Below are 14,534 nucleotides of genomic sequence, written 5' to 3' on the forward strand. Positions count from 1 at the left end.
TTTTGCACACTTAGCTGCGCTGCCCGCTCTGGCCCTATGTATCACCATAATTGTATGTGTTACAGTTCCATAGTCCCGCTTAGGTTGCAGTGTTTATTTTCATCTTGGTTTGTCTGTTCTTCTTCCTGGCAGAATTCCCAAAGACAGCGCCCTGTGTCTCACTAAGGATAAAATTATGCAGCTTTCTCCAAAGTTAGCATCCTTTGCGTCGCCAGATGGGATTTTTAAAATAAAGATGAATCAGCTGTCACAGATTCTGCTGGGAGTTAACACTGGGTCCCTTTACCATGGAAATGGCCTTCCTTTGCTATTTTACATGGACATAATTGTGAGACAGCCACTGCTACAGTCCTGATTGTGACACAACAGCTGGAGTTAAAGATGCATGTGTGCACATCTGCCCTCATCATCTTTCCCCTTTGCTCTTGAGCTTCTTGGATCCCTTACAATGGCAGATGGGCAGGAGAGGGTTAAAGCAACCAGCTTTCTCCTGCCTGGCTGAGTTAGCACTTCCATGTGCTTCCAGAATGACTCCAAATAACAGCCTTTGCATCACAAAACAGAGGGGTGGGGGACACTGCAGCAGGTCAGAGGCACTGTTATTTAACGATGGCTCCAATCTCCTCCCACTTGCCTGTTTGGCTGGGGAAAAGAGAGAGACAGATTTGTAGTGAAGGAATTAACCAGGAACTAACGCCAAGAGCCAATACCGCCCCTGACAGCTACTGCAGACTGCTACTGGATTCAGAAAGGGAGACAGAGAAATCAGACCACCTGGAGAGCAAGGAGACCATCCTCTGTAGATTGCTGCAGGTGAAAGGTTCCCTGAAGGTCTGTTCTGGCCCCGACTTGATCAGCTGAAAAGAATATTTCATTCTGTGATCGCCTGCTGTGAAGCTCAGACTCAAAAGCAGGACAGACTGACAGATCTTCCTGGGAACAAACATCACTGGATCTTGCAGGCAGGAGTCAATACAAATATCTTTGCATGTCCATCTTGCGAACTGAAGTGACTACAGCTTACCACCCCTAGCAAGCCCAGTCACTAAACGACTGGGAAAACATCCTTCACAGTCCTCAGGTGGAAATGTGCCAAAGCTCCCGGACAAGCTAACCACACAATTAGACACTGAAGTCACCCGAGGAGGAGACACGACTTGCACATTTCCTACCAGCTATTGCAGTTACCCCCAAGAAGTGGGGTTAATAGAGATCTCTCTTTTTTAAAGCTGTCTGGTTTATGTCTGAGGCCCTCTGAGCTGGTCAAAACACATTCAGCAGCTTCTGAAATGAGAAGGTTCGTCTCATTCTAACTGCAAATGGACGCTTGAGTGAAAACAGCACGTAGCTTCGTTCCTTTCTTTCAAAAAGTGGGGGCAGAATCGTGGAAGTAACCTAGCCAGTGGTGGTCGTCTTCTCCTATCCATCCAGATTCTCAGTCTGGGACTGGGGGGGGAACGGGAACTTCTTCCAGGGCGCTGGATTATGCCACATGACGAACACAAAGGACTCTAAGAGAGCCATGGAAGCTTCATCAGTGACCTCCAACTCTGCCGCAGGCCCTGTTACCTTCTCCCAGGTCTTTGGGCACCAGTGTCACCTTCTGGAGGCAGGTAGGAGGGTTATATCTTTGATGTTAATCATTTGTAGCCCACGAATTATCTTCTCCCCAGATCTAGTACTTTACAAAGTCTGGGATTATTCAAAGGAGCCTAAGGGATTTAAGCACCCAGCTCCATCGTCTCTTTTGAAAATCCCACCTTCAGATTCCTAAAGCCAAAGAGTCACAAATTTGAGCCCAGGGTGTGGGATGGGCATTATGCTGTTTGGATTAACGTGGTTTGAAATCAGCCACTCTTAAACTGATGGTCCAAGAGAGGTTGCCGCTGTGTTTTGCACAGTAAACAGTATACGTGATAACTCATCAAGTTACTAAGTGTCATGAAAACATGAAATAAGAGTCATGAAAACATGAAATAATTAGTCAGGCGAGGGCATGAGTGGTAATTCCACTCCTGCATGTTTTTGTCTCATGCAACTTTTGTAGGAAATGAGTTGTTTCTAACTCGTGAATAGCTGGCCAGGGAACATGGATTTGTACCCTCCTGGGGAGTGACTATTGTAACATGCCATGTCTCTGGGTGGCGTGGAACTTTGGTTAAGATGTTCTGTTCTATAAAGGACCGGGTGACTCTTAATTATTACCGTAGTGCCCGGGAGTCCAAGTCATGGACCAGGTCCTTATTGTGCTAGGTGCTGTACATACAAAGCACAAAAAGACGGTCCCTGCGCCAAAGATTTTTACTGATTTGCAATTCCCCTATGGTGGGTCTGATTCTCTGATGTCCTGCACCTTGTGGAGCCACATACAGTTAGGTAAAACATGGCTAAATCAGATTTCTCCCATTCTGGTCTCTCATGGTTCTTCACACTCACTCTGCACAGGTGCAAACAGCTACTCAAAGTGCAAGGCCATGAAGAATCAGGCCTGTTGCCTTTAACTATCGTAATGTTTTGTAACAGCGTCCATCGGCATAGTATCTGATCACCTCCTGGGTTAATCAACTAGCCGGGCAAAGGCCCTTGTGAAATTCATGAATCTTTGTTTCTTCTCCAGTCTTTGGGTAAAGAACGCTCTCTCCACAAGGGGTGGAGAGAGAGGATTGGTAGTTGCAAATGGTGTCATTACGATGACTTTACAATGAGTTTTCTTAATCACATATTGTGTCGACCTGATATAGTTCCATGTTGCCAAGATCCATGGTTGATACTTTCATAATAGAGCTTTTGATGACTACAGAATAAGACTTATTTTCTAGTGAATTTCTAGAAGCGAAGCTAGGACATGTACACAGAGTTGTCTCTCTTAGAAGATGACTTGAACATTTTCCCCAGATCCTATTACCAGTTATGTTTGGACCATATTGTTACTATTTACAGGGTGAATTCTGAAAGGATTGTACTGGTTATTCCAGCATGTTTGCCCCTGAAATCTGTGGAAGTGACATGGATAAAGTTAAGACATATGGTGAGCTTTATTTTCTAGCTTGTGACTGTGCTGGGCTCTCAAAGCAAATGTCAGGGCATTTTCCAAGCCAGCTTTACTTTTCTTCCTTGCATACCACAGGTCATATTATCAATTACACCAAGATCAAAGCCCCTCTGGGCTAGGTGCTGTACATAAACTACTGAAAAAAAGTCCCTGCCCTGAGATCTTTGTATTCCAAATGAACAAGACAGACAAAGGATGGGAGAAAGCAAGTAATAGAATCTTGCCTCCTAAAATGGGGAACTGAGACACACCGAGATGAAGAAACTTGCCCAGGGTCACATAGAAAGTTTGTGGAAGAGCCAGTATTTGATTCCAGGTCTCTTGAAATCCAGTTCAGTACCGCAACCACAAAATCCTCTTTCCTTACAAGGGTTGTTTTCCATGATGTTGTCTAGATGTAATCGAGGACAGAATACGGCTCTGAGTAGATTTGAGTGAATTTTTTTGGCCAAAAATTGTTGTTTTTATGTTGTGGTAGTGTGTGAAAAATGCAGATTCAGTGACACCGAAACATATAGTGAATGTCAGTTTCACTGAATTGTTCATTTGGGAGGAGGAGGAAGGGGAGAAACAAAAATTCTGGGAGAAAAATGGAAACATTTTGATTTCCAGATTGAAACTACTTTTTAGTTTCAAAATGTCCTTATATTTTATTTGTAAAACAAATTCAAAATTGGTAGGAAGATTTAAAATCAAAATGAAACACTCGGATTTTCTTGGAACGAAATGTTTTGTTTGATCCAAAATGGGATTTTAAAAACTTTTTTTAAAGTTACCAATGAACCAAACAAGCTGTTAATGCAAGGCTTGAGTTCACCAGATTTAGTTGGGGTTGGTCCTGCTTTGAGCAGGGGGTTGGATTAAATGATCTCCTGAGGTTCCTTCCAACCCTAATATTCTATGATTCACACCACTCTAATCCTGGGAAGATAATGAGCAATGTTCTTTGTTCAAACACACATGAACAAGTGTTGATTTTTGGCTGTGTATGCAACAATATTGTCACAGCGGTCTTCTCTACCGGCTGCTTCGAAAGGGGCCTCGGTTAGCAACAGCATGTGAAGGAAGCCAGGACAAATATATTGTAAGAAACAGGCACATGCTACCTGGGATTGCCTGGCTGTACCTCTGCTGCATATCTTGGCCCCTCAGAGCTCTGCCGTGACAGCAACGATAGAAGCATAGGCCTCGACCACATGAGCTAAAAGAGAATCTCTGCTCGTTGTTAGGGCTGTGAGATAAAGGAGCAGTTCTGATTCCAACCAGGACAGGACGGTAGTTAAAATACCCAGTAGCCGGTACGCCACCCTATTGATACACAAACACTAAAATTCCTTCTTGCAAATCCAGGATAAGGAGAGGAAGCCAACAGAGATTCATGTGTCCTGCTACCAAAGGAAAGATCCAGTTTGTCATTCTTTAATATTATTGCACCCCAAACCCAAGACTGAGGGAGAATTCTGGTAAATGGCACTGGTGCATGCCATTGCTGGCTGGGCAGCTGGACCAGGCGATGATAGTGTATGTTAACAATAGAGACGGGTCAGGCTGGAATTTCAGTTCCAAACAATCCAGAAGTTTGGGTAAGTTCTGCTCCAGTTATGAAACTTTCTGGCCTAGGCCCTTCTGTAGGCATACCAGAGTGCATGGCATGCACTCACTGCCTGGAGCCCCTCTTCCTAGCCAGCCGGCCATGCCTGCTTACAACTGTGAAGCATCAGGGGGAATGGCCACCACACCCACTCCCTGGCAATTTTAAGCACTGGTTGGGGATGTTTGGCTCACATCCTATGAGGGAAGGTGAGAAACTCTCTGCTCTCCTGTTCCCCAGCAGGGAGGATTTGGGGCCTGCTCGCTGCCTGCTGAATGGTCTCTTCTATGAAAGGAAAACATCTAGGAAAAGCTGAAACAGAATTAATCCATTTCAGTGTCACTTTCCCGAGGTGACATTTCCTTTCTACCGTCAACAGCCCCTGTTACGGTAGTGTCTGAGCCACCTCTGGAATATATTTATCCTCACAACACCCCAGGGGGTAGGACAGGGCTATTCTTCCCATTTTACAGAGAGGGAGTTGAGGCACGGAGAGTAAGTGAATTTCCTAAGGTAACACCTGCCGTCTGTGGCAGAGCTGTGCCCTGAATTGACTGAATCCTAAACTAAAGCCTTCACCACCAGACCATCCTTCCTCCTCTTCGCCTCTTCCTTTGCTCTTTCTCTCTCACAGAATCCTGCAGTGCAGTGTCTTTTTCTGAACACCAAGCTTTTAACTGAAAAAAAAAGTTAACTCTTCTCCACCCAGCTGCACGTCATTTTGCTTGAGATAAAATTTTAAAAATGAAAAAAAAAGGTTTCTGTGCAGCTGTTTTTGCATAGTCTGCTAATTATTTATGCATGCTTTTTGTACATTTGCATAATTCCCTAGGATGTACCATTAGTAATTACACCATTAGTCTAAATAGTTCATTGTCATAAGGGAACATTACTCCAAACCTTTTAGGCCCATTGCATAAGTGCTTGCTCTTTTTTTTTAACCTTTGAAACATTGTTTGCTTGTAAATTTACATGGGAAATTAATTTTCAAAAGCACATCCTTTCTTTTTATCATACTTTTACAGTACACCTACCACCTACCTTATTACGTCCCAGTAAATCTGTATTCTTTGAGGGGACCTTTTTTGCTGGTAGTTCGCTGGCAGTTCGTTCCAGGGGAATATTGTATGGGGGCAGGGAATGGAGGGGACAGACTTGCACTTTTACAACACAGCTAGTTTAAGTCCCTGTTTCAATTCAATCTGAAAAAGCTCCAGCTTCGCAAAGCAATGTTATCATGAGTTCAGCACGTCTGATGCAGGAGAGACGTTTGTGTCTAACGGAGAGTTGGTCAAATAAAGTATAATGTCAAAACCCCTTTGCCACGCCCCGCACTGTGAGGTCTGGTGGACGTTAATACTCTGGATCGGGGGTAAAGGCAGCCTGTTAGCTATAAGCACTGACTGATGCTGCAGTGGGCGACGTCGTAACTGCCAGTGACGGACCGAACCATAAGGCAAGAGCAGGGCAGAGCAGTTTAAGAGAGGGGTGGGAAATTATTAAATTATGAGAGTCAACTCAGTGAACTACCTTTGGGGTGGGTAATCCAGAACTTGGATACTCCAGTGGGAGCATGATAGCGGGCAGCAAATTGGACACAATGAATGAAATGAAAAATCCTGTGAGAGAACCTCTTCCATAGACCAAATAGGGACGGATAAACCTCCAGACCTGGGACGCGGTTCTGACCCAAAGCTTTTAGAAGTTTGCCTATCACTGGGCCACGTATGATAAACCAGCATGACTTGATTCCTATCTCTTATACAGTGCGTCTCATCTGTAGATCCCAAGGGATGGCAGCATTACTATCCCCATTTTACAGAGGGGCAAGCTGAGGCACAGAGTAGTGAAGTGACTTGCTCTCAAGCTTGCCCAGCAAACCAGGAGAAAAGCCAGGAAAAGTTCCAGCTTAATCCTCTGTCCTGTAAATCAGCCTGCCTCCCTGGAAGCATTTGGTACTTTAGTTAGAGCCATTTGAAAAAAATGATGATGATTTTCTCTCCTCCTCTAAACTGCCAGTGCAGTGACATGCATGGTGTGCTCCATGACAAGATGATACAACTGCCAGCTCTCAAAAAAAAGGCTCGAGCTCTTTTTTTCTGGGTGAGGTGTGTGGGATCTCGACTCCCCTTGGTCTGAGTGGGTGTCAAGGGATTTCGGGACCTTGCAGAATTGGGTCCCAGAAGAGCAGTCACTGTCTCTTACGTAATTAATTCCCAGTAGTTTGTCATTCTTTGCAGTACACTTCCCAAGATTGGTTGCTGTATATTATTCCATGACTCACCGTTCCATAAATACAGCCTGCATTAGGTTAATTGTCCTTTTCCATAATTCTTCTTTGACTCACAGGTGCCTCAGCTTTGTTATTCTGCAATGTTTTTACTTTGCCAACTAATTTTCCTCCATCAGTTAGAAAATGAGTAACTCGAATCTCCGCGTGACTTGAATGACCAAGAAGGTTCAGGTAGTTTGAAGAAGCCGCTGTGCTTTTGGATGCTTATGGGAAGCTTTTGCATGTTGTCCATCCATTATATAGACCTGTGTTCAGTGTGTGTGTGTCCTGCGTCACCCTCTAATGGCTGGTCCACAGACAAGATGAGTCTGCTCCAGCTGCAAGCTAGGGGACAAAGAGTCTGACGCAAAGTCCATGGGAATATTTTCATGGACCTCAGTGGGCTATGGCTCAAACTGTAGGGCCAGGTTTTTAAAGTTATTTAGGCACCTAACTAACACCCATTGAAATCAGTGGGAGTTCAGGCCTGGATTCACAAAGGTTTTTAGGTGCCTAACTCCCACTGATTCCAGTCACAAGGAAATGACCCGGTGGACTGGAGACTCTGAGAGCTGAGCATATAGGGAATCCTCCTTCCCACACCTCTGGCCGCTGTGAGCATGATAAGGATTAGCCTAGTTCTTCATGCTTCTGAGCTGCATTCCTCTACTGAATCATTCCCTCCTTTTCAGAGGCAGAGCCAATGCAATATGGGGCCATGCGATTCACCTCCCAGGCATGTATTACTTTCCTCCTCTCCATCTCCTTGAAAGTACCAGTCCAAACAAAGTCACTTAGAATGAGCGCATGTCACTCAGCCCAGCAAGCGCAGAATGGACATAATGAAGCTAAATATATTTTGGGCTTTTATTTACCCAGAAAATCCTTAGGCTGAATTCACTGAGGATGCAAATTCTGCTAACGTTGGAGGGGTGAGGGCAGTGGGCAGGGAAGGTCTTCTCTTCCCTCTCTGCATCAGAGGGATGCCCATGGCAAAAATGGTTTCACCGGTGTCAGCAATAAGCAGAAAACTTAGCAGGGAACTAGAAATTGAAGTGTCCCTTGTAGGGAAGGTTGATTGCTCTCTGTGTGATTGCTTCAGTAATGCAGCAATTCAGCTCTTGAGAGTTCAGCAGGCAATAATTCTCTTTTGCATGGGCTTGTTACTGTTACAGAAGGCAGCAGAGTTCTTCTGTTGTACCAAATATCAAGGAAGCGCCTTTATTTGTTGCAGCGGATGAGTAAGTATTTATTAAAAAATGGCGTGAATTTAGTGTTTGTGGAAGGTATTGAATTTACAGCCCCACTGATCCTTTTTTATCCAGAGAACAAGCACAGCACGGGTAGCAGCACTGCTAGCTTCTGCTCTGCTGCCCCGTTCACACACTTCAGTCCTGATCTGAAGTGACCACCTCTGAGGCTGAGAAGGTAGCCCAGTTTCCGTGGCCCATCCTGTCCTTGGCATCTCTGGAGACAGACTGGCAGAAGTCCTGCGGGGCTGGCGCAGGCACCTGTATGTTGACGAGTGGGCTGAAAATGACCAATTTTTGGAGAAGGTGAGGCCATTCATGAACATTTTCAATATTTTTTCCTAACATTTTCGTGAGCTACTTCTTCATTGTCTGTAGTTGACCAAGTTGTGGAGGTCTTACGCCAAAGTCGGGTGCTACTTCTGCAGGTAGGGCATTCCCATTCTGATCAAGGGCTTCAGAATCTGACTCTGAGAAAACAGGAGAAAAAATATATAAGATTGACAGATTGTTTAATAAAAGAACAGAACCATGGCTGAGCAGAACAGGATGGTTTTTTTACATTGTTTGTTTCTGCTGTTTCCTTTCAAGCCGAACCACAAATCAATGCTTAGCTACAGCTCATTACATTTGCATGTCGGATGCTTGTTACTTCTAATGAATTACTTATGACCACGGCCTGGGTTAGGAGGACTTTACCAATGTCAGCCGTGATCTAGGGACTGCATCATGCAAATGGTGAAGAATTTATGAAGATGCCTCTCTGTTTAACAGGATGCTGACGGAAAGTGGGGATATTTCAGGACAATGCTAAGGAGATGACGAAGCTTTACTGACAATGTCCTTCCTCTTGTTTTTGTTTTAAATCCCTTCTGTGTTCTTGCTGGGTTTAATGATCCACTGTGCAGTGAGTTTCCATACCTGAAATGGGGCAGATGGATACATGTCATCCTCTTCCAAGTAGGCAAAGACTAACGGTGCTCGTCAGTGGTGTTCACTGAGAGCTTCACTGTGGTGCTTAGAATCTCTGTAGCACTTTTTTCTGACATATAAATAGGCTAAACTGCAACGATGTAATGGGTTTGCATCAAAGCTTCATTACTCGCCTCTGAGGTGGGTACAATCGATCTACGCTTGTCAGTAAGGGACATCTTTCTCAAAATAGCTCTGCACGCAATGTGCCTCCAATGGGCCAAGCCCTTTAGAAAATCTACCCCACGCTGAGTGAAATGACCTGCCAAGTCTGTTCTCCTGGCTTTCCTGGAATGGATCTCTTAGCATTGCAGTGCTGGGTATGATTGAGTTGCCCCCTCTAGCCCAACTTCCCCCCACCCTGCCTTACAAAAAGAAAGAGTTCCCATTCCCATAGAATTACATTTTCAGAGGGTATTTCTGTTTTTTTAATGATTAAAACATAAGGAGCACAAATGACTTGTTGGTTTTGCAAAACCAACTCCCCTCGCCCCTTGGTTTCTCGGTGCTATTGTTATTACAGTGGCGATAAGAGGTTCCAACAGATATCGGGTGTCTCGTGCTAGGTGCTGTGCAGACACATAGTAAGAAACACTCCCTCTCCTTTGGACCTCACAGTCTTTAACAGCTAAGACAAAGGGTGGGGAAACAAAGGCACAGCAGTGAAATAGCTCAGCCAAGCTCACAGAGCAGGTCAGTGGGGGGAGCTGGGAAGAGCAGCCAGCTGTAACGGAAAGATGGCGATGCCCTAAGCACCCATGAAAAATATCTGTGCTCGATGGACCCAACCGGCAGAAGGTAGAAGTCCCCAAAGAAGCTCCAAAAGGCAAGAAGAGACATTATTTAAAATATACCTTATCACTATGCCTAGAGGCCCCAGTCACCCATTGGATTGGGCTGGGTGCTATACTGATACGGAGGCATCCCTGCCCCCCCAAAGCCGACAAGCCAAGAGGACAAGAGACCTACAAAGGGCGGGAGGAGACAAATACAATCAATTAGCTACAAGTTAGATGTTTGCCGTCGGCCATTTAAAAAAGAATGATTCTAGACAAAGGAAGTCCATCAACCCCTGTATGCACCTCAGTCTGACTGTTATAAATGGGCTGAGGTTTGGTTTTTTTTTATGGGCACAGTATCAGAGGAGAGCATTAAGCTGGGGAGGAGAGTGGCTTTACAGATCAGTTCAGGGAGGATGTTCTATGTGTGAGAAGCAGCCTGGAAGAAGGTGGAGAAAGATGAGGCTGAGATCACAAGTGGACCAAAGGATGCAGGAGACGCACGGGAAGCGATGAAAGTGGGCCCAGCCCTATTTTTAAATGACTGTAGCGTTCTAAGACCGTCGCCCCGAACACGGCGGTGTACTAAGGCACAGCTGTGGCTTCTCAAATCATGGCTGTGTCGCTCTATATGGTTTTTATGTAGCTGTAATTGTAATTTTGCAGTCATTTGAATGAAGTGCTGCCAGACCAAACTGCAGGATGACTGCCACAGGAGAGGGCTGAGCAAGGTAGAGGTAAGGGACTGGAATAGATTTGCCTCCTTTATAGGTTTACTGAGCGGTCTGCACCTTACTAAAGTAGTATCTTATTTCCTCTCAGATTCCTGGCTCAGTGCCCACTAACCCTACTGGGAGTTATGCATGCCCAGGTCGGGGAGCAGAGTGAAACCCTTGTTAAGTTGGGTATTCTGTTGGTGGGTCGTACCGTCTTCAGATGCACGAGCAGCATCACAAAAACCTCATGCCTGCAACGCGAAACATCACAGAGCTTCCTGTTGGGGCTTGTCTCCGCATTTCCAGCAATGTGGTCACTGCCAAAATGTAGTGAACATTGGTCTATTGATACAAGGTACTTTAACGGTCCCCAGCACCACAGTATCCGAGCACTTCACAGTGTTTACTGTTTACCTTCACAGCACCCCTGGGAGATAGGGAAGTGCTATTAGCTCCATTTTGCAGGTGGGGAACTACAGCATGGAGTGCCTTGTCCAAGGTCACATGTCATCAACTATGCATTCACCAACAAAAGGTTTCCATGGTAATCATACCAGGCAAATATTCCCCTATCCACTGAGGAGTAAACCCACTGTCCCTGCATATAACACCGCCATTCCTTAATCCAGATCTGACAACAAACTCCGCATTCAGAAGGTCTCTGTGCCTGCATGGAGCTCATCTAAAGGATTAGCACCCTAAGAAACTGGGGAACCTCTGCAACTGCAGATTTGACCAGGAATTGCAATGAGAACTGAATGTCAAAGTGGTGACTTTTTTTTTTTTTCTATCTTGAAATAGTCACCATTTTGCACCTTCGGAATTTTTCATTTCCATCAGCATGAGCAAAATGTCTCTGAAATCTTCATGTGTTTTCTATGTGAATCCACATTTGCTAAAAAAAACCCAATTCATTTCTGAGTGAGAAAAAATGTGCAATTTGGTGAATACTTCACAAATATATTGTGGGACAGTCCCCCCCGTGTGTTGTGGGTTTTTTTTTTTTTAAATGACAAAACTCAGTTGAAATGTTTCCCATTTTGTTTGCAATACCTTGAGTGACTCCTGTCATAACCTACAGCCCACAGCTCTAGTTGCTTTCCACTGTAGACAAGACAGCGGTGCATAAATTGTGGAATCCATATGCACAAGGACTCTACACCGTTGGAACCGCACTTAAGACCTATTTTGAATGGGACTTAAGTGGCATGTATATCTTGAGCATCTTTTCTGCACAGGGGTGAATGTCACCAACTGTGAAGCTTATGATTGTTTCGTCTCCCTACGTCCAACATTGCTAAAACTGGCTCAAGTTCAGTCTGCAATAGTATTTGAGCAAATCTTTTGTGATAGCGCCTCTTAGCAACAATAACTAGTAAAGTCAGCAAAAAATTGGCTTGGATCAGTCTGGGAAAGATTACAGAAGAGCATAACTGGAGAGGTTCTCTTTGGTACTGAATGTATTGGGTTTCCTATGCACATTACTCAGCTGTTAATCTTTCATGATAACAAGTTGTTTCATTTGATCTCTCATGAAAACATGATGTGTGAGTTTGTGTATATGGCAAATGGGCTTGCTTTCAAAAGCTGATTTGGAGAGGACTTGCTAATTTGCACATGGCTGCTAAGGCAACATTTATTCATTAGCAGGCTTGTTAGTTTCATGAAAATCGAGCAAGTGTGGAGAGATGTATTCAGTGATCCATGAGATTTTTGATCACTCCAGGCATGAGGTCGGTGCTCAGTGTATGTTTCAGGGAGTTGTTGAACTGCTGGCTAGCTACTAATAAATTGTTTATTACAACAATGCAAAATTACAAATGTTTATTACAAACAATGCAGTTACATTGTTACAATTACAAACACTGCAAAATTGTTGTTTATTACAACAATGCAAAATTAAGGCCTGGTCCTTATTTCACTGAAGATTTATGGCATATTTTTACTAAGTTCCGTTGCCCTTTTAGGTTTTATCTTGCTGATGGATGCATCATCCGAGTTTATGTCTTGGTGGTGTGCCAGGCCTCAGAAGTTCAAAAAGGATTGGAATGAAGCTCTGATGAACTCTTGACAACATATTAATGGCTGCAGAATACATCGCTGATGGTATTCAGGGGCAGGTGGGAAGGGATTACTATGTTGCATCATGTTGTGTGAAATTGAGGTGGTTGTCAGAGAAAGGTGCAAATTTTATCAGAGTGAAAAACATTTTTTGACCTGGAAGAAAATGCAAATACTTGAATAGAAACTGCACCAAATGTTTTTCAAGGCTTACATTTTGGAGGGAGGGAGGGCTGGTCCAGCTGTATCTGGCACCAATTTCTGGACTAGCAGAGCACACAGTGACCTCTTTCCATGATGGCAATAAACAAAGGTGGGCCCGACGGGTGGTATGCTAATGGCTGACCTGAACCAAAGGAAGAGAGTAAAAAAACATCTCCAGTCTTGGGATGGCTGACTAGGTTAAGAAGGCAGGAAAAAAAATAAAGAACGTCACGAGCCTTTGTCTGCATCACAACATGAATCAAACCTTTTATTAAGTTAAAAAGAAACTTATTTTTCCCTTCATTTTCTTCTAGCCCTGCTTTCTCAGCCAGATCAAAAGTGACATGTACCCTCTACTGGATGGAATTAAAACTGCTCATGTTTCATAGAGCACATACTGTCAGAGATTCTCCTTTAACTGCTTTCTGGAGCTGAAGGATCTGTGTTCTAGTCTTACTATTGACAAGAGATTTCAAATGACAATGGTGTACCATGTAAGGGTCTAAATGGCCACAGATTTTCACTATATGCTGGTCTGCCTTGTCTTTAGTTGGAAGACAATTATTTACTAGTACCCTGAGAAAGTACAGCAGTGAAGCGTGTGAGGAGTCATGTGTAGTGATAAATGTAACATTCAGCATAGCAAATGAAAAGAGGCCCAGAAAATAGAAGGTTTTTTTTATATGAGGTGTTTTTTTAACTAAACAGTTGGGATTGTGAGGCATAGGTAAGTTGTTGGTCGGGGATCTCTGACCGCAGAGATCGTTTTTTTTACAAATGACCAAATACTAGATGTGTTTCTGTGGATGGCGGATTGTACTTGAAGGAGAATGGTGGTGAAAGGAAGAAAGTGTTAGGAAAATATGTCTATTTGGGAATCTAGGTGATGGGGGTATAAATGAGGTGTAGAAATCTAGGTTTATGGTGAAGACAAATTCACATTTCAGATGATAGTATTGATGTTGTGCTCCCTACAGAAGCACATTGGGCCTTTTGTATCCAGCTGCAGCTGGTACCAGCAGCTGGAGGACTGGCTGGACATAGCCATTCCTTGGGCATGCCCCCTGCACTGAGGCCTGCCAGAAGAGCCATCTGTATCAGTCCTACACCCCTGGGCTTCCCTCGTGCTGTGGGAATCCTCAGGGACCCAGTTCAGCTGCCTTTACAATTGCTTTGGGCCTTCGTGGGGGCCCAGATCTGCCCCAGTGATAGTTACCAGAGCTGGCTAGAGATCGGTAAATAGTTAATAAATACAGTGACAGGAGATGGTGCTCAAGCATGCATGGGATAGTTGCTGGCTTGTGAAGGACCAATAAAATACTTCTTGTGCACTTGCAAATGGCTTCCTCTCTGTGCAGCAATTTACATCAGCTGTTAACGGAAACATTGCAAAAGCCAGTTTCAGTCGAACACATTTCTTCTGATGCCTGAAACAAACTCCTCCTCCACTGAGCTGTCCAGCACAAAGGGATGTTACCTCCAGATGTCCTGATTTTATAGGGACAGTCCCGATCTTCAGGGCTTTTTCTTATATAGGTGCCTATTACTCCCCCACCCCCTGTTCCGATTTTTCACACCTGCTATCTGGTCACCCTAGGCACACACTGCACATCATTCAACTCCCTAGGGAATGTGAA

The 14,534-nt window shown here is 44.3% G+C and overlaps 1 protein-coding gene across 2 annotated transcripts in view; it reads left to right on the plus strand.

The window, feature by feature from the left end:
* Positions 1-622: 622 nt before the first annotated feature.
* The window catches only part of KAZN (kazrin, periplakin interacting protein), a 612,234-nt gene continuing 598,322 nt past the window's right edge, over positions 623-14,534 (plus strand). Inside the window, exon 1 of one of the 2 annotated variants that reach the window (XM_067567481.1) lies at positions 623-1,613. In XM_067567481.1, the coding sequence (XP_067423582.1) occupies positions 1,493-1,613 (121 nt within the window). In that variant the 5' untranslated portion in view covers positions 623-1,492. The remainder of the gene's footprint in view (positions 1,614-14,534) is intronic. The other variant, XM_067567480.1, reaches the window with a different exon arrangement.

The sequence above is a fragment of the Emydura macquarii genome, unplaced genomic scaffold (assembly GCF_026122565.2).
Source record: "Emydura macquarii macquarii isolate MOO-44397 ecotype Brisbane River unplaced genomic scaffold, CSIRO-AGI_Emac_v2 contig_2768, whole genome shotgun sequence".
NCBI classification, from domain to species: domain Eukaryota; kingdom Metazoa; phylum Chordata; order Testudines; family Chelidae; genus Emydura; species Emydura macquarii.